Source organism: Heptranchias perlo, unplaced genomic scaffold (assembly GCF_035084215.1).
Source record: "Heptranchias perlo isolate sHepPer1 unplaced genomic scaffold, sHepPer1.hap1 HAP1_SCAFFOLD_270, whole genome shotgun sequence".
NCBI classification, from domain to species: domain Eukaryota; kingdom Metazoa; phylum Chordata; class Chondrichthyes; order Hexanchiformes; family Hexanchidae; genus Heptranchias; species Heptranchias perlo.
In genome coordinates, this window is record NW_027139282.1 from 86,492 (window position 1) to 109,224 (window position 22,733).

A 22,733-nucleotide genomic window follows, 5' to 3' on the forward strand; every position below is an offset into this window, starting at 1 on the left:
CTGTGCTCAGTGCCTGTCCAATCTGATCAGCTGGGTGGGATATTTTTCCTCCCCCCCCCCGCTCTCTCTCTTCCCCCTCCCCCCCAGACTCTCCTGTCTCCTCTCCCTTTTCCCCCTCCCCCTTCTATCTCTCCCTTTTCCCCTCCCATCTCCCCCTTCCACTTCTGTCTCTCTTTTCATTCTTTTCTCTCCCTCCCTCCCTCTTTTCTTTCTCTCTCTCTCTCCCCCTCCCTCTTCCCCCTGCCCTTTTTTCTCTTTCTCCCTCCCCCTCATTTCCCCCCTTTCTCTCCCTTGCCCCTTCCTTTTCTTTCTCTCCCCTCCCCCCCTTCTCCTTCCCCCCCTCTCTCCCCCATCTCTCTCTCCTCCTCCTCCCCCCCCCATCTCTCTCTCCTCCTCCTCCCCCCCCATCTCTCTCTCCTCCTCCCCCCCCCATCTCTCTCCTCCTCCTCCCCCCATCTCTCTCTCTCCTCCTCCCCCCCCCCATCTCTCTCTCCTCCTCCTCCCCCCCCCATCTCTCTCTCCTCCTCCCCCCCCCATCTCTCTCTCCTCCTCCTCCCCCCCCCCCATCTCTCTCTCCTCCTCCCCCCCCCACCCTTTTTCTCTCTCCTCCTCCCCCCCCCACCCTTTCTCTCTCTCTCCTCCTCCCCCCCCCACCCTTTCTCTCTCTCTCCTCCTCCCCCCCCCACCCTTTCTCTCTCTCTCTCCCCCTCCCTCTTCCCCCTCATTCCCCCCCTTTCTCTCCCTTGCCCCTTCCTTTTCTTTCTCTCTCCTCCCCTCCCTTCTCCTTCCCCCCCCCCCTCTTTCTCCTCCTCCCCTCCCCTCTTTCTCCTCCTCCCCTCCCCCCCCCCTCTTTCTCTCTCTCTCTCTCCTCCCCCCCTCTCTCTCTGGCCTCAGTTCACACTCTACTCCCCTCTCCCTGGGCCAGAACTCAGGCTTGATTCAAACAAACAAACTCCAATTGCTTGTCTAAAATGATAAAGTTTAATGTCGGACCAGCGGTCACAGACCGATTAAACCTGTACCTGTACCTGTACCCGACGAGCTGTGAGTGACCTCGGGCTCTGGGCGATGCCCGGTTTCCTCCAGTCCTGCTCACTCCGTTCCGGGTTGGGGCTCCTCATCAGCCCCAGGACCAGGGTTAAAATCGTGCTCCTGTCCCACTGTGTGTGGATAGGAATGTTCAGCACCTAAAATATTACAGTCGAGGTCTTTAAATAAACGGGGAAATATTTCCGTCATTAACAGCAGAATAATCCCTGATACACGGCCTCAGTGAGGTGGGGTCTGAATTTGTTCCACGATTGTGATAATGTTTATTGCAGTCCGTCTGAATAAAACTATTTACATCCTCCATCTCCGCGTTACCATGACGATGAGCTTCGCGATTTGTGGGATGTGTCTGCGGAGCCGGAAAGATCCATTTCTGGAACGTCGCAGTCAGAATCTTCGTACTGTAACGGGCTCTGTGGAAAAGTGGATCACACAAGAAGTGGTCATAGAATGATACAGCACAGAAGGAGGCCATTCGACCCATCCTGCCTGTGCCGGCTCTCTGAAAGAGCTATCCAATGAGTCCCACTCCCCTGCTCTTTCTGCATAGCCTTGCAAATTTTTCCCCTTCGAGTATTTATCCAATTCCTTTTTGAAAGTTATTATTGAGTCTGCTTTTACCACCATTTCATGATGTGGAGATAGAATCATAGAAGTTTACAACATGGAAACAGGCCCTTCGGCCCAACATGTCCATGTCGCCCAGTTTATGCCACTAAGCTAGTCCCAATTGCCTGTACTTGGCCCATATCCCTCTATACCCATCTTACCCATGTAACTGTCCAAATACTTTTTAAAAGACAAAATTGTACCCGCCTCTACTACTGCCTCTGGCAGCTCGTTCCAGACACTCACCACCCTTTGAGTGAAAAAATTGCCCCTCTGGACCCTTTTGTATCTCTCCCCTCACCTTAAATCTATGCCCCCTTGTTATAGACTCCCCTACCTTTGGGAAAAGATTTTGACTATCTACCTTATCTATGCCCCTCATTATTTTATAGACTTCTATAAGATCACCCCTAAACCTCCTACTCTCCAGGGAAAAAAGTCTCAGTCTATCCAACCTCTCCCTATAAGTCAAACCACCAAGTCCCGGTAGCATCCGAGTAAATCTTTTCTGCACTCTTTCTAGTTTATTAATATCCTTTCTATAATAGGGTGACCAGAACTGTACACAGTATTCCAAGTGTGGCCTCACCAATGCCCTGTACAACTTCAACAAGACATCCCAACTCCTGTATTCAATGTTCTGACCAATGAAACCAAGCATGCTGAATGCCTTCTTCACCACCCTATCCACCTGTGACTCCACTTTCAAGGAGCTATGAACTTGTACTCCTAGATCTCTTTGTTCTATAACTCTCCCCAACACCCTACCATTAACGGAGTAGGTCCTGGCCCGATTCGATCTACCAAAATGCATCACCTCACATTTATCTAAATTAAACTCCATCTGCCATTCATCAGCCCACTGGCCCAATTTATCAAGATCCCGTTGCAATCCTAGATAACCTTCTTCACTGTCCACAATGCCACCAATCTTGGTGTCATCTGCAAACTTACTAACCATGCCTCCTAAATTATCATCCAAATCATTAATATAAATAACAAATAACAGCGGACCCAGCACCGATCCCTGAGGCACACCGCTGGTCACAGGCCTCCAGTTTGAAAAACAACCCTCTACAACCACCCTCTGTCTTCTGTCGTCAATCCAATTTTGTATCCAATTGGCTACCTCACCTTGGATCCCATGAGATTTAACCTTATGTAACAACCTACCATGTGGTACCTTGTCAAAGGCTTTGCTAAAGTCCATGTAGACCACGTCTACTGCACAGCCCTCATCTATCTTCTTGGTTACCCCTTCAAAAAACTCAATCAAATTCGTGAGACATGATTTTCCTCTCACAAAACCATGCTGACTGTTCCTAATTAGTCCCTGCCTCTCCAAATGCCTGTAGATCCTGTCCCTCAGAATACCCTCTAACAACTTACCCACTACAGATGTCAGGCTCACCGGTCTGTAGTTCCCAGGCTTTTCCCTGCCGCCCTTCTTAAACAAAGGCACAACATTTGCTACCCTCCAATCTTCAGGCACCTCACCTGTAGCTGTCGATGATTCAAATATCTCTGCTAGGGGACCCGCAATTTCCTCCCTAACCTCCCATAACGTCCTGGGATACATTTCATCAGGTCCCAGAGATTTATCTACCTTGATGCACGTTAAGACTTCCAGCACCTCCCTCTCTGTAATATGTACACTCCTCAAGACATCACTATTTATTTCCCCAAGTTCCCTAACATCCATGCCTTTCTCAACCGTAAATACCGATGTGAAATATTCATTCAGGATCTCACCCATCTCTTGTGGTTCCGCACATAGATGACCTTGTTGATCCTTAAGAGGCCCTACTCTCTCCCTAGTTACTCTTTTGCCCTTTATGTATTTGTAGAAGCTCTTTGGATTCTCCTTTGCCTTATCTGCCAAAGCAATCTCATGTCCCCTTTTTGCCCTCCTGATTTCTCTCTTAACTCTACTCCGGCAATCTCTATACTCTTCAAGGGATCCACTTGATCCCAGCTGTCTATGCATGTCATATGCCTCCTTCTTCTTTTTGACTAGTGCCTCAATCTCCCGAGTCATCCAAGGTTCCCTACTTCTACCAGCCTTGCCCTTCACTTTATAAGGAATGTGCTTACCCTGAACCCTGGTTAACACACTTTTGAAAGCCTCCCACTTACCAGACGTCCTTTGCCTGCCAACAGACTCTCCCAATCAACTTCTGAAAGTTCCTGTCTAATACCATCAAAATTGGCCTTTCCCCAATTTAGAATTTTAACTTTTGGGCCAGACCTATCCTTCTCCATAGCTATCTTAAAACTAATGGAATTATGATCACTGGTCCCAAAGTGATCCCTCACTAACACTTCTGTCACCTGCCCTTCCTTATTTCCCAAGAGGAGGTCAAGTTTTGCCCCCTCTCTAGTCGGGCCATCCACATACTGAATGAGAAATTCCTCCTGAATACACTCCACAAATTTCTCTCCATCCAAGCCCCTAATGCTATGGCTGTCCCAGTCAATGTTGGGAAAGTTAAAGTCCCCTACTATTACCACCCTATTTTTCTTGCAGCTGTCTGTAATCTCCTCACATATTTGCTCCTCAATTTCCCGTTGACTATTTGGGGGTCTGTAGTACAATCCTATCAAAGTGATCTCTCCCTTCTTATTTTTCAGTTCTACCCATATAGACTCAGTGGGCGAACCCTCGGATATATCCCCTCTCACTACTGCCGTGATGTTCTCCCTAATCAAGAACGCAACTCCCCCTCCTCTCTTACCTCCTGCTCTATCTTTCCTATAGCATCTGTACCCTGGAACATTGAGCTGCCAGTCCTGCCCCTCCCTTAGCCATGTTTCAGTAATAGCTATAACATCCCAGTCCCATGTACCCATCCATGCCCTGAGTTCATCTGCCTTGCCCATCAGACTTCTTGCATTGAAATAAATGCAGTTTAATCTAGACTTCCCTTGGTCTTTGCCCTGCTTTCTCAGACCATCTGTCCGGTCATGTTTTGTACACTCTCCCTTACTGCCTTTTGTTTCTGTCACCACTTTATTTCCCACTGACGTCCTGCATCGGTTCCCATCCCCCTGCCACATTAGTTTAAACCCTCCCCAACAGCACTAGCAAACACTCCCCCTCGAACATTGGTTCCAGTCCTGCCCAAATGCAGACCGTCCAATTTGTACTGGTCCCACCTCCCCCAGAACCGGTTCCAATGGCCCAGGAATTTGAATCCCTCCCTCTTGCACTATCTCTCAAGCCACGTATTCATCCTAGCTATCCTGTCATTCCTACTCTGACTAACCCGTGGCACTGGTAGCAATCCTGAGATTACTACCTTTGAGGTCCTACTTTTTAGTTTAACTCCTAACTCCCTAAATTCAGCTTGTAGGACCTCATCCCGTTTTTTACCTATATCGTTGGTACCTTTTTGCACCACGACAACTGGCCAGACTGGTGGACCTCGGTCCTGGCTTCACTTCTCCCAGCTACAGTGTGGAGAAATGCAGGCTCATCAACAACTGGACTGGAAGATTTACAGGGCAGCGAAGGATTTAAGAGGAAGTTCCCACAGGAGAGGGGAAGAGTGTATAGGGGCTGTGGGAGGAGATTAAATGGATGGGGAGAGTGTACACGGGCTGTGGGAGGGGATTAAATGGGTGGGGAGTGTACAGGGGTTGTGGGAGGGGATTAAATGGGTGGGAGAGTGATTGGGAGTATACATGGGGTGTGGGAGGAGATTAGATGGATGGGGAGAGTCATAGAATCATAGAATCATAGAAGTTTACAACATGGAAACAGGCCCTTCGGCCCAACATGTCCATGCCGCCCAGTTTATACCACTAAGCTAGTCCCAAGTGCCTGCACTTGGCCCATATCCCTCGATACCCATCTTACCCATGTAACTGTCCAAATGCTTTTTCAAAGACAAAATTGTACCCGCCTCTACTACTGCCTCTGGCAGCTCGTTCCAGACACTCACCACCCTTTGAGTGAACAAATTGCCCCTCTCACCTTAAATCTATGCCCCCTCGTTATAGACTCCCCTACCTTTGGGAAAAGATTTTGACTATCTACCTTATCTATGCCCCTCAGTCTATGAAGGGGGAGAGTGTACATGGGCTGTGGGAGGAGATGAAAGGGGTGGGTAGAGTACCCGGGCTGTGGGAGGAGATGAATATTCGATATTTTTCACCTTTTCACTAACAAATGGGTGGAGATTGGTACGAACCTCACACTGAGCCACCTCGGAGCAAAGCCTCCCTGAAGCCACCTGATTCTTCACCTGCTGAAGAGCTGCCTCTTTCTCCGACAATCCGTCTGACTGCAGGAGCAGGTCGACGGGAATCTCCGAGCTCTGGGAAAGGATGTCGTCTGATTTATCGTCCAAACGATCGTCCGTGTTGGTACTGAGCACATCTGGAGTGCAGCTGTGGGACAGGTCGCTCGTATTCCCTTCATCACCGTCGGAAACGGAGAAATTCTCAGAACTGAATGTGGAGAGAGATTGACAGGTGCTGAAGCAGCCACTCCGTCTGTGGGAAGGAAACAGGAATCAGATTAAAACCTGTCCAGCTCCCAGTCACAGCTGGTGTCATCTTCAGGTGACGTGGGGGTCAGAGGGCAGAGGTTAACTGGTTTGGGACAGATTTAATACAGCCCCCATTCCGTCCTGATACATATTTCCAGTTACAAATTCCTAGCTTCACATTTATAATGGGAATTTCTTATGTAAACGTCACGCTGTAATTACACCTGCCGGCCACTGGTGGCAACACAGCACCTCTACTGGTGGGAGGCTGTAATTACAGCGTGACACGTTCACATATTTCCATTAACGTGGACAGGCAATACATCCCAAAGACCCGCCTCGCCCGCAGCCACCCCCAAAGACCCCGAGACCCAAACGGGTGGGGGGAGGGGGGTCACTGAAGGCAGGGGGTTAATACGGGAACAATATTTAGGCAACATGAAATGGTCCTGAGCCTATTCACTGAGGCCGAAGAGTTTAACCTCTCACCTCTGTCTCCGTGGGAACTCCACCTCACTGTCGACCTCACCCTCCTCTTCCTCCGAGGAGACGCCTCTTTTCTGTAGGAATTGAAATTCCGTAAAGGTCAGTGAAGGTCACGGACAGACCCCAAAACCCCCCCTCGAGAGTTACACAAGGGACAGTCACAGAGAGTGTCACACGGGGGGGTGGCACACACATACACGGGGGAGTCACAGGGGGAAGAGTCACACACATACACGGGGAGTGTAACGGGGAGACTCACACACATACACGGGGGAGTGTAACGGGGAGACTCACACACACACACACACACACTCTCTCACACGCGCGGGGGAGTATCACACACACACGGGAGTGTCTCACACACACACACACACGGGGGAGTGTCTCTCTCACACACACGGGGGAGTGTCTCTCTCACACACACGGGGGAGTGTCTCTCTCACACACAGACACACACGGGGGAGTGTCTCTCACCCCCGTGTGTGTGTGTGTGTGTCTCTCTCTCTCACACACATGGGGGAGTGTCTCACACACACACACAGGGGAGTGTCTCACACACGGGGGGAGTGTCACACACACACACACACACGGGCGAGTGTCTCTCACACACACACACACACACGGGCGAGTGTCTCACACACGCGGGGGGGAGTGTCACACACGCGGGGGAGTGTCTCACACACACACACGGGGGAGTGTCTCACACACACACACGGGGGAGTGTCTCACACACACACACGCGGGGGAGTGTCTCTCACACACACGCGGGGGAGTGTCTCACACACGCGGGGGAGTGTCTCACACACACGCGGGGGAGTGTCTCACACACACGCCCGGTGAGCGTCACGCCTGGTGAGCGTTACCCGGGGAGGCCTCTCGGGCTGTCCGATACCTGTTTCCTTGGACCAGGGAGGCCTCGAACGCTGGTCACTGACGCCTGTTCCTGGGCTGAGCCCTCGGCCGGTTTCTGCTTCCGTTTCCTGGGTCCCTCGGCCGGTGTCTGTGCTCGGACGGGCTGCGTGCCCTCCGTCAGTGCCCGGGGAGCTCCCAGTGGTCCGACCTTGTCTCCGGGCGAGGCGGAGCTGCTGGAGGGAGTGAGTGTCTCTGCCACCGGCTGCAGCCTCTGGCTGGGTCCATGTCCGCTGCGAGGGTCAGGGTTGGGGCCGGGGTCGGGGCCCGTCTCGAGGCGGTTGCGCTGGGGGTCGGCCTCCCTCGTGGTGCTGATGAGGTCAGGGCTGGACGAGGACAGCTTCTTCTGCAGCAAGTCGTGGGGGAGGCTGCGGAGAGCAGCAGCCGGTCCAAAGTAGCGGAAGTTCTGTGAGCAGGGAGTCAGCAGGTCGGTGCAGGCTGGGCTGTGAACTGCACACAGGCCTCCCCTCAGGCCTGCAGCTTTTGCTAATCCCAGCAGGTCCCCGTGACTCCCCTTACTGCTCCCCTTCCGGTACCTGGGCTTCGCTCGATGGCGGGACTTGCCCGGAGAGCCCGACAGCTTCTGACAGCCGGGGATGGTCACCTGGGTGGCCGCCGAGTCCAGCGACGGCAAGATGACCTCCGACCTCAGGATATCCGGCCTGTAACGGACAACAAGAGGGGTCAGGACTGACCTTTGGCCCCGCCCGGGGCAGCTCTGACCTTTGGCCCCGCCCGGGGCAGGTCCGATCGGCCAATCATCCGGTGTTACAGGTCAGCCCATCCCATGACCTGGGAGCTGTCACTGGAGGGCGCCCAATCACGAGAGGTCAGGCAGGCTCCTCGTTCCCTCCAGTATATCGGGGTTCAGTCCCCGCTCCCCCTCACTCAGTATATCGGGGTCCAGTCCCCCCGCTCCCCCCTCACTCAGTATATCGGGGTTCAGTCCCCCCGCTCCCCCCTCACTCAGTATATCGGGGTTCAGTCCCCGCTCCCCCCTCACTCAGTATATCGGGGTTCAGTCCCCGCTCCCCCTCACTCAGTATATCGGGGTCCAGTCCCCCCGCTCCCCCCTCACTCAGTATATCGGGGTTCAGTCCCCCCGCTCCCCCCTCACTCAGTATATCGGGGTTCAGTCCCCCGCTCCCCCCTCACTCAGTATATCGGGGTTCAGTCCCCGCTCCCCCCTCACTCCGTATATCGGGGTTCAGTCCCCGCTCCCCCTCACTCCGTATATCGGGGTTCAGTCCCCCCGCTCCCCCCTCACTCCGTATATCGGGGTTCAGTCCCCGCTCCCCCTCACTCAGTATATCGGGGTTCAGTCCCCCCTCACTCAGTATATCGGGGTTCAGTCCCGCTCCCCCTCACTCAGTATATCGGGGTTCAGTCCCCCCGCTCCCCTCACTTGGTATATCGGGGTTCAGTCCCCCCGCTCCCCTTCACTCAGTATATCGGGGTTCAGTCCCCCCTCACTCAGTATATCGGGGTTCAGTCCCCACTCCCCCTCACTCAGTATATCGGGGTTCAGTCCCCCCTCACTCAGTATATCGGGGTTCAGTCCCCCTGCTCCCCCTCACTCAGTATATCGGGGTTCAGTCCCCCCTCACTCAGTATATCGGGGTTCAGTCCCCACTCCCCCTCACTCAGTATATCGGGGTTCAGTCCCCGCTCCCCCCTCACTCCGTATATCGGGGTTCAGTCCCTGCTCCCCTCACTCAGTATATCGGGGTTCAGTCCCCCTGCTCCCCCTCACTCAGTATATCGGGGTTCAGTCCCCGCTCCCCCCTCACTCAGTATATCGGGGTTCAGTCCCTGCTCCCCTGACTCAGTATATCGGGGTTCAGTCCCCCCGCTCCCCCCACTCAGTATATCGGGGTTCAGTCCCCAGGCTCCCCCTCACTCAGTATATCGGGGTTCAGTCCCCACTCCCCCTCACTCAGTATATTGGGGTCCAGTCCCCCCGCTCCCCCCTCACTCAGTATATTGGGGTTCAGTCCCCGCACCCCTCACTCAGTATATCGGGGTTCAGTCCCCACTCCCCCTCACTCAGTATATCGGGGTTCAGTCCCCCCGCTCCCCCTCACTCAGTATATCGGGGTTTAGTCCCCCCGCTTCCCCTCACTCAGTATATCGGGGTTCAGTCCCCGCTCCCCCCTCACTCCGTATATCGGGGTTCAGTCCCCGCTCCCCCCTCACTCCGTATATCGGGGTTCAGTCCCCACTCCCCCCTCACTCAGGAGATCGGGGTTCAGTCCCCGCTCCCCCTCACTCCGTATATCGGGGTTCAGTCCCCGCTCCCCCTCACTCCGTATATCGGGGTTCAGTCCCCGCTCCCCCTCACTCAGTATATCGGGGTTCAGTCCCCCCGCTCCCCCCTCACTCAGTATATTGGGGTTCAGTCCCCGCTCCCCCCTCACTCCGTATATCGGGGTTCAGTCCCCGCTCCCCCTCACTCCGTATATCGGGGTTCAGTCCCCCCGCTCCCCCCTCACTCAGTATATCGGGGTTCAGTCCCCCCGCTCCCCCTCACTCAGTATATCGGGGTTTAGTCCCCCCGCTTCCCCTCACTCAGTATATCGGGGTTCAGTCCCCGCTCCCCCCTCACTCCGTATATCGGGGTTCAGTCCCCGCTCCCCCCTCACTCCGTATATCGGGGTTCAGTCCCCACTCCCCCCTCACTCAGGAGATCGGGGTTCAGTCCCCGCTCCCCCTCACTCCGTATATCGGGGTTCAGTCCCCGCTCCCCCTCACTCCGTATATCGGGGTTCAGTCCCCGCTCCCCCTCACTCAGTATATCGGGGTTCAGTCCCCCCGCTCCCCCCTCACTCAGTATATTGGGGTTCAGTCCCCGCTCCCCCCTCACTCCGTATATCGGGGTTCAGTCCCCGCTCCCCCTCACTCCGTATATCGGGGTTCAGTCCCCCCGCTCCCCCCTCACTCAGTATATCGGGGTTCAGTCCCCCCGCTCCCCCCTCACTCCGTATATCGGGGTTCAGTCCCCCCGCTCCCCCTCACTCCGTATATCGGGGTTCAGTCCCCGCTCCCCCTCACTCCGTATATCGGGGTTCAGTCCCCGCTCCCCCTCACTCAGTATAACGGGGTTCAGTCCCCGCTCCCCCTCACTCAGTATATCGGGGTTCAGTCCCCCCGCTCCCCCCTCACTCCGTATATCGGGGTTCAGTCCCCGCTCCCCCTCACTCAGTATATCGGGGTTCAGTCCCCCCGCTCCCCCCTCACTCCGTATATCGGGGTTCAGTCCCCCCGCTCCCCCTCACTCCGTATATCGGGGTTCAGTCCCCGCTCCCCCTCACTCCGTATATCGGGGTTCAGTCCCCGCTCCCCCTCACTCAGTATATCGGGGTTCAGTCCCCGCTCCCCCCTCACTCAGTATATCGGGGTTCAGTCCCCGCTCCCCCCTCACTCCGTATATCGGGGTTCAGTCCCCCGCTCCCCCTCACTCCGTATATCGGGGTTCAGTCCCCCCGCTCCCCCCTCACTCCGTATATCGGGGTTCAGTCCCCGCTCCCCCTCACTCAGTATATCGGGGTTCAGTCCCCCCTCACTCAGTATATCGGGGTTCAGTCCCGCTCCCCTCACTCAGTATATCGGGGTTCAGTCCCCCCGCTCCCCTCACTTGGTATATCGGGGTTCAGTCCCCCCGCTCCCCTTCACTCAGTATATCGGGGTTCAGTCCCCCCTCACTCAGTATATCGGGGTTCAGTCCCCACTCCCCCTCACTCAGTATATCGGGGTTCAGTCCCCCCTCACTCAGTATATCGGGGTTCAGTCCCCCTGCTCCCCCTCACTCAGTATATCGGGGTTCAGTCCCCCCTCACTCAGTATATCGGGGTTCAGTCCCCACTCCCCTCACTCAGTATATCGGGGTTCAGTCCCCGCTCCCCCCTCACTCCGTATATCGGGGTTCAGTCCCTGCTCCCCTCACTCAGTATATCGGGGTTCAGTCCCCCTGCTCCCCCTCACTCAGTATATCGGGGTTCAGTCCCCGCTCCCCCCTCACTCAGTATATCGGGGTTCAGTCCCTGCTCCCCCTGACTCAGTATATCGGGGTTCAGTCCCCCCGCTCCCCCCACTCAGTATATCGGGGTTCAGTCCCCAGGCTCCCCCTCACTCAGTATATCGGGGTTCAGTCCCCACTCCCCCTCACTCAGTATATTGGGGTCCAGTCCCCCCGCTCCCCCCTCACTCAGTATATTGGGGTTCAGTCCCCCGCACCCCTCACTCAGTATATCGGGGTTCAGTCCCCACTCCCCCTCACTCAGTATATCGGGGTTCAGTCCCCCCGCTCCCCCTCACTCAGTATATCGGGGTTCAGTCCCCCCGCTTCCCCTCACTCAGTATATCGGGGTTCAGTCCCCGCTCCCCCCTCACTCCGTATATCGGGGTTCAGTCCCCGCTCCCCCCTCACTCCGTATATCGGGGTTCAGTCCCCACTCCCCCCTCACTCAGGAGATCGGGGTTCAGTCCCCGCTCCCCCTCACTCCGTATATCGGGGTTCAGTCCCCGCTCCCCCTCACTCCGTATATCGGGGTTCAGTCCCCGCTCCCCCTCACTCAGTATATCGGGGTTCAGTCCCCCCGCTCCCCCCTCACTCAGTATATTGGGGTTCAGTCCCCGCTCCCCCCTCACTCAGTATATCGGGGTTCAGTCCCCGCTCCCCCTCACTCCGTATATCGGGGTTCAGTCCCCCCGCTCCCCCCTCACTCAGTATATCGGGGTTCAGTCCCCCCGCTCCCCCCTCACTCCGTATATCGGGTTCAGTCCCCGCTCCCCCTCACTCCGTATATCGGGGTTCAGTCCCCGCTCCCCCTCACTCAGTATATCGGGGTTCAGTCCCCGCTCCCCCTCACTCAGTATATCGGGGTTCAGTCCCCGCTCCCCCTCACTCAGTATATCGGGGTTCAGTCCCCCCGCTCCCCCCTCACTCCGTATATCGGGGTTCAGTCCCCGCTCCCCCTCACTCAGTATATCGGGGTTCAGTCCCCCCGCTCCCCCCTCACTCCGTATATCGGGGTTCAGTCCCCCCGCTCCCCCTCACTCCGTATATCGGGGTTCAGTCCCCCCGCTCCCCCTCACTCCGTATATCGGGGTTCAGTCCCCGCTCCCCCTCACTCCGTATATCGGGGTTCAGTCCCCGCTCCCCCTCACTCAGTATATCGGGGTTCAGTCCCCGCTCCCCCTCACTCAGTATATCGGGGTTCAGTCCCCCCGCTCCCCCCTCACTCCGTATATCGGGGTTCAGTCCCCGCTCCCCTCACTCAGTATATCGGGGTTCAGTCCCCCCGCTCCCCCCTCACTCCGTATATCGGGGTTCAGTCCCCCCGCTCCCCCTCACTCCGTATATCGGGGTTCAGTCCCCGCTCCCCCTCACTCAGTATATCGGGGTTCAGTCCCTGCTCCCCCTCACTCAGTATATCGGGGTTCAGTCCCCCCGCTCCCCCTCACTCAGTATATCGGGGTTCAGTCCCTGCTCCCCCTCACTCAGTATATCGGGGTTCAGTCCCCCCGCTCACCCCTCACTCAGTATATCGGGGTTCAGTCCCCCCGCTCCCCCCTCACTCCGTATATCGGGGTTCAGTCCCCGCTCCCCCTCACTCCGTATATCGGGGTTCAGTCCCCGCTCCCCCTCACTCCGTATATCGGGGTTCAGTCCCCGCTCCCCCTCACTCCGTATATCGGGGTTCAGTCCCCGCTCACCCCTCACTCGGTATATCGGGGTTCAGTCGCTGCTCCCCCTCACTCAGTATATCGGGGTTCAGTCCCCCCGCTCCCCCTCACTCAGTATATCGGGGTTCAGTCCCTGCTCCCCCTCACTCAGTATATCGGGGTTCAGTCCCCCTGCTCCCCCTCACTCAGTATATCGGGGTTCAGTCCCCGCTCCCCCCTCACTCAGTATATCGGGGTTCAGTCCCTGCTCCCCCTGACTCCGTATATCGGGGTTCAGTCCCCCCGCTCCCCCCACTCAGTATATCGGGGTTCAGTCCCCAGGCTCCCCCTCACTCAGTATATCGGGGTTCAGTCCCCCCGCTCCCCCTCACTCAGTATATCGGGGTTCAGTCCCTGCTCCCCCTCACTCAGTATATCGGGGTTCAGTCCCCCTGCTCCCCCTCACTCAGTATATCGGGGTTCAGTCCCCGCTCCCCCTCACTCAGTATATCGGGGTTCAGTCCCTGCTCCCCCTGACTCCGTATATCGGGGTTCAGTCCCCCCGCTCCCCCCACTCAGTATATCGGGGTTCAGTCCCCAGGCTCCCCCTCACTCAGTATATCGGGGTTCAGTCCCCCTGCTCCCCCTCACTCAGTATATCGGGGTTCAGTCCCTGCTCCCCCCTCACTCAGTATATCGGGGTTCAGTCCCTGCTCCCCTGACTCCGTATATCGGGGTTCAGTCCCCCCGCCTTCCCCTGACTCCGTATATCGGGGTTCAGTCCCCCCGCTCCCCCCACTCAGTATATCGGGGTTCAGTCCCCAGGCTCCCCCTCACTCAGTATATCGGGGTTCAGTCCCTGCTCCCCCTCACTCGGTATATCGGGGTTCAGTCCCCGCTCCCCCTCACTCGGTATATCGGGGTCCAGTCCCCCTGCTCCCCCTCACTCGGTATATCGGGGTCCAGTCCCCCTGCTCCCCCTCACTCAGTATATCGGGGTTCAGTCCCCGCTCCCCTCACTCAGTATATCGGGGTTCAGTCCCCCTGCTCCCCCTCACTCAGTATATTGGGGTTCAGTCCCCCCGCTCCCCCTCACTCCGTACATCGGGGTTCAGTCCCCCCGCTCCCCCTCACTTGGTATATCGGGGTTCAGTCCCCCCGCTCCCCTTCACTCAGTATATCGGGGTTCAGTCCCCACTCCCCCCTCACTCAGTATATCGGGGTTCAGTCCCCCTGCTCCCCCTCACTCAGTATATCGGGGTTCAGTCCCCCCTCACTCAGTATATCGGGGTTCAGTCCCCCCTCACTCAGTATATCGGGGTTCAGTCCCCACTCCCCCTCACTCAGTATATCGGGGTTCAGTCCCCCCGCTCCCCCTCACTCAGTATATCGGGGTTCAGTCCCCCCGCTCCCCTTCACTCAGTATATCGGGGTTCAGTCCCCGCTCCCCCCTCACTCAGTATATCGGGGTTCAGTCCCTGCTCCCCCTCACTCAGTATATCGGGGTTCAGTCCCCCTGCTCCCCCTCACTCAGTATATCGGGGTTCAGTCCCTGCTCCCCCTCACTCAGTATATCGGGGTTCAGTCCCCCTGCTCCCCCTCACTCAGTATATCGGGGTCAGTCCCCGCTCCCCCCTCACTCAGTATATCGGGGTTCAGTCCCTGCTCCCCCTGACTCCGTATATCGGGGTTCAGTCCCCCCGCTCCCCCCACTCAGTATATCGGGGTTCAGTCCCCAGGCTCCCCCTCACTCAGTATATCGGGGTTCAGTCCCCCCGCTCCCCCTCACTCAGTATATCGGGGTTCAGTCCCCACTCCCCTCACTCAGTATATCGGGGTTCAGTCCCCGCTCCCCTCACTCAGTATATCGGGGTTCAGTCCCCAGGCTCCCCTCAATCAGTATATCGGGGTTCAGTCCCCACTCCCCCTCACTCAGTATATTGGGGTCCAGTCCCCCCGCTCCCCCCTCACTCAGTATATTGGGGTTCAGTTCCCGCTCCCCTCACTCAGTATATCGGGGTTCAGTCCCCACTCCCCCTCACTCAGTATATCGGGGTTCAGTCCCCCCGCTCCCCCTCACTCAGTATATCGGGGTTCAGTCCCCGCTCCCCTCACTCAGTATATCGGGGTTCAGTCCCCCTGCTCCCCCTGACTCCGTATATCGGGGTTCAGTCCCCCTGCTCCCCCTCACTCAGTATATCGGGGTTCAGTCCCCCCGCTCCCCCTCACTCAGTATATCGGGGTTCAGTCCCCCCGCTCCCCCTCACTCAGTATATCGGGGTTCAGTCCCCGCTCCCCTCACTCAGTATATCGGGGTTCAGTCCCCCTGCTCCCCCTGACTCCGTATATCGGGGTTCAGTCCCCCTGCTCCCCCTCACTCAGTATATCGGGGTTCAGTCCCCCCGCTCCCCCTCACTCAGTATATCGGGGTTCAGTCCCCCCGCTCCCCCTCACTCAGTATATCGGGGTTCAGTCCCCACTCCCCCTCACTCAGTATATCGGGGTTCAGTCCCCCCGCTCCCCCCTCACTCAGTATATTGGGGTTCAGTCCCCGCTCCCCTCACTCAGTATATCGGGGTTCAGTCCCCACTCCCTCTCACTCAGTATATCGGGGTTCAGTCCCCACTCCCCCTCACTCACTATATTGGGTTCAGTCCCCCCTCACACAGTATATCGGGGTTCAGTCCCCGCTCCCCCTCACTCAGTATATCGGGGTTCAGTCCCCCCCGCTCCCCCCTCACTCAGTATATCGGGGTTCAGTCCCCCCACTCCCCCCTCACTCAGTATATCGGGGTTCAGTCCCCGCTCCCCTCACTCAGTATATCGGGGTTCAGTCCCCCCACTCAGTATATCGGGGTTCAGTCCCGGTGCTGACCGTTTGCTGTGAGTCGGTTTGTGGCTCGCATTCCGTTTCTTCAGAAGTTTTTCGACCGAATTCGCGTGAACCAGAGGACGAACAGAGTGATGCTTAAAAATTCCAGGATAGGATTTGTCCAAAGCTTGTTCCCGTCTGTGGAAAGGAAAACAGTGCTGAGTACTGAGGGAGGGAGAGTCGGGGGTTCGAGGAGGGAGGGAGAGTGAATCGGGGGGTTAGAGGAGGGAGGGAGAGTGAATCGGGGGGTTAGAGGAGGGAGGGAGAGTGAATCGGGGGGTTAGAGGAGGGAGGAGAGTGAATCGGGGGGTTAGAGGAGGGAGGGAGAGTGAATCGGGGGTTAGAGGAGGGAGGGAGAGTGAATCGGGGGGTTAGAGGAGGGAGGGAGAGTGAATCGAGGGGTTAGAGGAGGGAGGGAGAGTGAATCGGGGGTTAGAGGAGGGAGGGAGAGTGAATCGGGGGTTAGAGGAGGGAGGGAGAGTGAATCGGGGGGTTAGAGGAGGGAGGGAGAGTGAATCGGGGGGTTAGAGGAGGGAGGGAGAGTGAATCGGGGGTTAGAGGAGGGAGGGAGAGTGAATCGGGGGTTAGAGGAGGGAGGGAGAGTGAATCGGAGGGTTGGAGGAGGGAGGGAGAGTGAATCGGAGGGTTGGAGGAGGGAGGGAGAATGAATCGGAGGGTTGGAGGAGGGAGGGAGGGAGAGTGAATCGGAGGGTTAGAGGGAGGGAGGGAGAGTGAATCGGGGGGTTAGAGGAGGGAGGGAGAGTGAATCGGAGGGTTAGAGGAGGGAGGGAGAGTGAATCGGGGGTTAGAGGAGGGAGGGAGAGTGAATCGGGGGGTTAGAGGAGGGAGGGAGAGTGAATCGGGGGTTAGAGGAGGGAGGGAGAGTGAATCGGGGGTTAGAGGAGGGAGGGAGAGTGAATCGGGGGTTAGAGGAGGGAGGGAGAGTGAATCGGAGGGTTAGAGGAGGGAGGGAGAGTGAATCGGGGGGTTAGAGGAGGGAGGGAGAGTGAATCGGGGGTTAGAGAGGGAGGGAGAGTGAATCGGGGGTTAGAGGAGGGAGGGAGAGTGAATCGGGGTTAGAGGAGGGAGGGAGAGTGAATCGGGGGTTAGAGGAGGGAGGGAGAGTGAATCGGGGGTTAGAGGAGGGAGGGAGAGTGAATCGGGGGTTAGAGGAGGGAGGGAGAGTGAATCGGGGGTTAGAGGAGGGAGGGAGAGTGAATCGGAGGGTTAGAGGAGGGAGGGAGAGTGAATCGGAGGGTTAGAGGAGGGAGGGAGAGTGAATCGGGGGTTGGAGGAGGGAGGGAGAGTGAATCGGGGGTTAGAGGAGGGAGGGAGAGTGAATCGGGGGGTTAGAGGAGGGAGGGAGAGTGAATCGGGGGGTTGGAGGAGGGAGGGAGAGTGAATCGGGGGTTAGAGGAGGGAGGGAGAGTGAATCGGGGGTTAGAGGAGGGAGGGAGAGTGAATCGGGGGGTTAGAGGAGGGAGGGAGAGTGAATCGGGGGGTTAGAGGAGGGAGGGAGAGTGAATCGGGGGTTAGAGGAGGGAGGGAGAGTGAATCGGGGGGTTAGAGGAGGGAGGGAGAGTGAATCGGAGGGTTAGAGGGAGGGAGGGAGAGTGAATCGGGGGTTAGAGGAGGGAGGGAGAGTGAATCGGGGGGTTAGAGGAGGGAGGGAGAGTGAATCGGGGGGTTAGAGGAGGGAGGGAGAGTGAATCGGGGGTTAGAGGAGGGAGGCAGAGTGAATCGGGGGTTAGAGGAGGGAGGGAGAGTGAATCGGGGGGTTAGAGGAGGGAGGGAGAGTGAATCGGGGGTTAGAGGAGGGAGGGAGAGTGAATCGGGGGGTTAGAGGAGGGAGGGAGAGTGAATCGGGGGTTAGAGGAGGGAGGGAGAGTGAATCGGGGGTTAGAGGAGGGAGGGAGTGTGAATCGGGGGTTAGAGGAGGGAGGGAGAGTGAATCGGGGGGTTAGAGGAGGGAGGGAGAGTGAATCGGGGGGTTAGAGGAGGAGGGAGAGTGAATCGGGGGTTAGAGGAGGGAGGGAGAGTGAATCGGGGGGTTAGAGGAGGGAGGGAGAGTGAATCGGGGGTTGGAGGAGGGAGGGAGAGTGAATCGGGGGTTAGAGGAGGGAGGGAGAGTGAATCGGGGGGTTAGAGGAGGGAGGGAGAGTGAATCGGGGGGTTAGAGGAGGGAGGGAGAGTGAATCGGGGGGTTAGAGGAGGGAGGGAGAGTGAATCGGGGGTTAGAGGAGGGAGGGAGAGTGAATCGGGGGGTTAGAGGAGGGAGGGAGAGTGAATCGGGGGGTTAGAGGAGGGAGGGAGAGTGAATCGGGGGTTAGTGGAGGGAGGGAGAGTGAATCGGGGGGTTAGAGGAGGGAGGGAGAGTGAATCGGGGGGTTGGAGGAGGGAGGGAGAGTGAATCGGGGGTTAGAGGAGGGAGGGAGAGTGAATCGGGGGGTTGGAGGAGGGAGGGAGAGTGAATCGGGGGGTTGGAGGAGGGAGGGAGAGTGAATCGGGGGTTAGAGGAGGGAGGGAGAGTGAATCGGGGGTTAGAGGAGGGAGGGAGAGTGAATCGGGGGTTAGAGGAGGGAGGGAGAGTGAATCGGGGGGTTAGAGGAGGGAGGGAGAGTGAATCGGGGGGTTAGAGGAGGGAGGGAGAGTGAATCGGGGGTTAGAGGAGGGAGGGAGAGTGAATCGGGGGTTAGAGGAGGGAGGGAGAGTGAATCGGGGGGTTAGAGGGAGGGAGGGAGAGTGAATCGGAGGGTTAGAGGGAGGGAGGGAGAGTGAATCGGGGGGTTAGAGGAGGGAGGGAGAGTGAATCGGGGGGTTAGAGGAGGGAGGGAGAGTGAATCGGGGGGTTAGAGGAGGGAGGGAGAGTGAATCGGGGGGTTAGAGGAGGGAGGGAGAGTGAATCGGGGGTTAGAGGAGGGAGGGAGAGTGAATCGGGGGTTAGAGGAGGGAGGGAGAGTGAATCGGGGGGTTAGAGGAGGGAGGGAGAGTGAATCGGGGGTTGGAGGAGGGAGGGAGAGTGAATCGGGGGTTAGAGGAGGGAGGGAGATTGAATCGGGGGGTTAGAGGAGGGAGGGAGAGTGAATCGGGGGGTTGGAGGAGGGAGGGAGAGTGAATCGGGGGTTAGAGGAGGGAGGGAGAGTGAATCGGGGGTTAGAGGAGGGAGGGAGAGTGAATCGGGGGTTAGAGGAGGGAGGGAGAGTGAATCGGGGGGTTAGAGGAGGGAGGGAGAGTGAATCGGGGGGTTAGAGGAGGGAGGGAGAGTGAATCGGGGGTTAGAGGAGGGAGGGAGAGTGAATCGGGGGTTAGAGGAGGGAGGAGAGTGAATCGGGGGGTTAGAGGAGGGAGGGAGAGTGAATCGGGGGTTAGAGGAGGGAGGGAGAGTGAATCGGGGGTTAGAGGAGGGAGGGAGAGTGAATCGGGGGTTAGAGGAGGGAGGGAGAGTGAATCGGGGGGTTAGAGGAGGGAGGGAGAGTGAATCGGGGGTTAGAGGAGGGAGGGAGAGTGAATCGGGGGTTAGAGGAGGGAGGGAGAGTGAATCGGGGGGTTAGAGGGAGGGAGGGAGAGTGAATCGGGGGTTAGAGGAGGGAGGGAGAGTGAATCGGGGGTTAGAGGAGGGAGGGAGAGTGAATCGGGGGTTAGAGGAGGGAGGGAGAGTGAATCGGGGGTTAGAGGAGGGAGGGAGAGTGAATCGGGGGTTAGAGGAGGGAGGGAGAGTGAATCGGGGGGTTAGAGGAGGGAGGGAGAGTGAATCGGGGGGTTAGAGGAGGGAGGGAGAGTGAATCGGGGGGTTAGAGGAGGGAGGGAGAGTGAATCGGGGGTTAGAGGAGGGAGGAGAGTGAATCGGGGGTTAGAGGAGGGAGGGAGAGTGAATCGGGGGGTTAGAGGAGGGAGGGAGAGTGAATCGGGGGGTTAGAGGAGGGAGGGAGAGTGAATCGGGGGTTAGAGGAGGGAGGGAGAGTGAATCGGGGGTTAGAGGAGGGAGGGAGAGTGAATCGGGGGGTTCGAGGAGGGAGGGAGAGTGAATCGGGGGGTTAGAGGAGGGAGGGAGAGTGAATCGGGGGTTAGAGGAGGGAGGGAGAGTGAATCGGGGGGTTAGAGGAGGGAGGGAGAGTGAATCGGGGGTTAGAGGAGGGAGGGAGAGTGAATCGGGGGGTTAGAGGAGGGAGGGAGAGTGAATCGGGGGGTTAGAGGAGGGAGGGAGAGTGAATCGGGGGGTTAGAGGAGGGAGGGAGAGTGAATCGGGGGGTTAGAGGAGGGAGGGAGAGTGAATCGGGGGGTTAGAGGAGGGAGGGAGAGTGAATCGGGGGTTAGAGGAGGGAGGGAGAGTGAATCGGGGGGTTAGAGGGAGGGAGGGAGAGTGAATCGGGGGTTAGAGGGAGGGAGGGAGAGTGAATCGGGGGGTTAGAGGAGGGAGGGAGAGTGAATCGGAGGGTTAGAGGAGGGAGGAGAGTGAATCGGGGGTTAGAGGAGGGAGGGAGAGTGAATCGGGGGGTTAGAGGAGGGAGGGAGAGTGAATCGGGGGTTAGAGGAGGGAGGGAGAGTGAATCGGGGGGTTAGAGGAGGGAGGGAGAGTGAATCGGAGGGTTAGAGGAGGGAGGGAGAGTGAATCGGGGGGTTAGAGGAGGGAGGGAGAGTGAATCGGGGGTTAGAGGAGGGAGGGAGAGTGAATCGAGGGTTAGAGGAGGGAGGGAGAGTGAATCGGGGGTTAGAGGAGGGAGGGAGAGTGAATCGAGGGTTAGAGGAGGGAGGGAGAGTGAATCGGTGGGTTAGAGGAGGGAGGGAGAGTGAATCGGAGGGTTAGAGGAGGGAGGGAGAGTGAATCGGGGGGTTAGAGGAGGGAGGGAGAGTGAATCGGGGGTTAGAGGAGGGAGGGAGAGTGAATCGGGGGTTAGAGGAGGGAGGGAGAGTGAATCGGGGGTTAGAGGAGGGAGGGAGAGTGAATCGAGGGTTAGAGGAGGGAGGGAGAGTGAATCGGGGGTTAGAGGAGGGAGGGAGAGTGAATCGAGGGTTAGAGGAGGGAGGGAGAGTGAATCGGGGGTTAGAGGAGGGAGGGAGAGTGAATCGGGGGTTAGAGGAGGGAGGGAGAGTGAATCGAGGGTTAGAGGAGGGAGGGAGAGTGAATCGGGGGTTAGAGGAGGGAGGGAGAGTGAATCGAGGGTTAGAGGAGGGAGGGAGAGTGAATCGGGGGTTAGAGGAGGGAGGGAGAGTGAATCGGGGGTTAGAGGAGGGAGGGAGAGTGAATCGAGGGTTAGAGGAGGGAGGGAGGAGTGAATCGGGGGTTAGAGGAGGGAGGGAGAGTGAATCGGAGGGTTAGAGGAGGGAGGGAGAGTGAATCGGGGGGTTAGAGGAGGGAGGGAGAGTGAATCGGGGGTTAGAGGAGGGAGGGAGAGTGAATCGGGGGGTTAGAGGAGGGAGGGAGAGTGAATCGGGGGGTTCGAGGAGGGAGGGAGAGTGAATCGGGGGTTAGAGGAGGGAGGGAGAGTGAATCGGGGGGTTAGAGGAGGGAGGGAGAGTGAATCGGGGGTTAGAGGAGGGAGGGAGAGTGAATCGGGGGTTAGAGGAGGGAGGGAGAGTGAATCGGAGGGTTAGAGGAGGGAGGGAGAGTGAATCGGGGGTTAGAGGAGGGAGGGAGAGTGAATCGGGGGTTAGAGGAGGGAGGGAGAGTGAATCGGGGGTTAGAGGAGGGAGGGAGAGTGAATCGGAGGGTTCGAGGAGGGAGGGTCGGAGTGAGGTCTCGAGGGGCGGCGGAGGGAGGGACGGAGCGAGATCGCGTCTCACCCCACGACCTCTGACCTCGGGACTAATCTAACCCCGTGACCTCTGACCTGAGGAGCTCCTTCTCCTTTAACTCGAGCTGTAACATCACGGCGTTGAGCTCCATGTACAGATTGTTGGCTCGTTCCAGCTTCCGCTCGTAGTGTTCCCGGATATCGAGAGCGTGCCTGTGGATCAGGGGCAGGGTTAGTGACAGGAACACCCAGAGACCCCCCACTGCCCCTCACTCCCCCTCACTCCCACCTCACTCCCCCCTCACTCCCCCCTCACTCCCACCTCACTCCCACCCAGACAGACAGGGGCAGGGTTAGTGACAGGAACACCCAGAGACCCCCCCCACTCCCCCTCACTCCCACCTCACTCCCCCCTCACTCCCACCACCCAGACAGACAGGGGCAGGGTTAGTGACAGGAACACCCAGAGACCCCCCACTCCCCCCTCACTCCCCCCTCACTCCCACCACCCAGACAGACAGGGGCAGGGTTAGTGACAAGAACACCCAGAGACCCCCCACTCCCCCCTCACTCCCCCCTCACTCCCCCCTCACTCCCCCCTCACTCCCACCACCCAGACAGACAGGGGCAGGGTTAGTGACAGGAACACCCAGAGACCCCCCACTCCCCTCACTCCCCCCTCACTCCCACCACCCAGACAGACAGGGGCAGGGTTAGTGACAAGAACACCCAGAGACCCCCCACTCCCCCCTCACTCCCCCCTCACTCCCACCCAGACAGACAGACAGGGGCAGGGTTAGTGACAGGAACACCCAGAGACCCCCCACTCCCCCTCACTCCCCCCTCACTCCCCCCTCACTCCCACCACCCAGACAGACAGACAGGGGCAGGGTTAGTGACAGGAACACCCAGAGACCC

At 57.9% G+C, this 22,733-nt stretch overlaps 1 protein-coding gene across 1 annotated transcript; it reads right to left on the reverse strand.

Moving 5' to 3' along the window:
• Nucleotides 1-962: 962 nt before the first annotated feature.
• Nucleotides 963-22,042, reverse strand: LOC137310696 (mitogen-activated protein kinase kinase kinase 13-like; the record flags this gene model as incomplete). The annotated part of the gene is made up of 6 exons (XM_067978372.1): nucleotides 963-1,463; nucleotides 5,853-6,156; nucleotides 6,642-6,712; nucleotides 7,531-8,209; nucleotides 16,087-16,221; nucleotides 21,912-22,042. Coding segments are annotated over 6 exons (1,422 nt in total), but the record flags the coding sequence as incomplete, so codon positions are not given.
• Nucleotides 22,043-22,733: the final 691 nt, after the last annotated feature.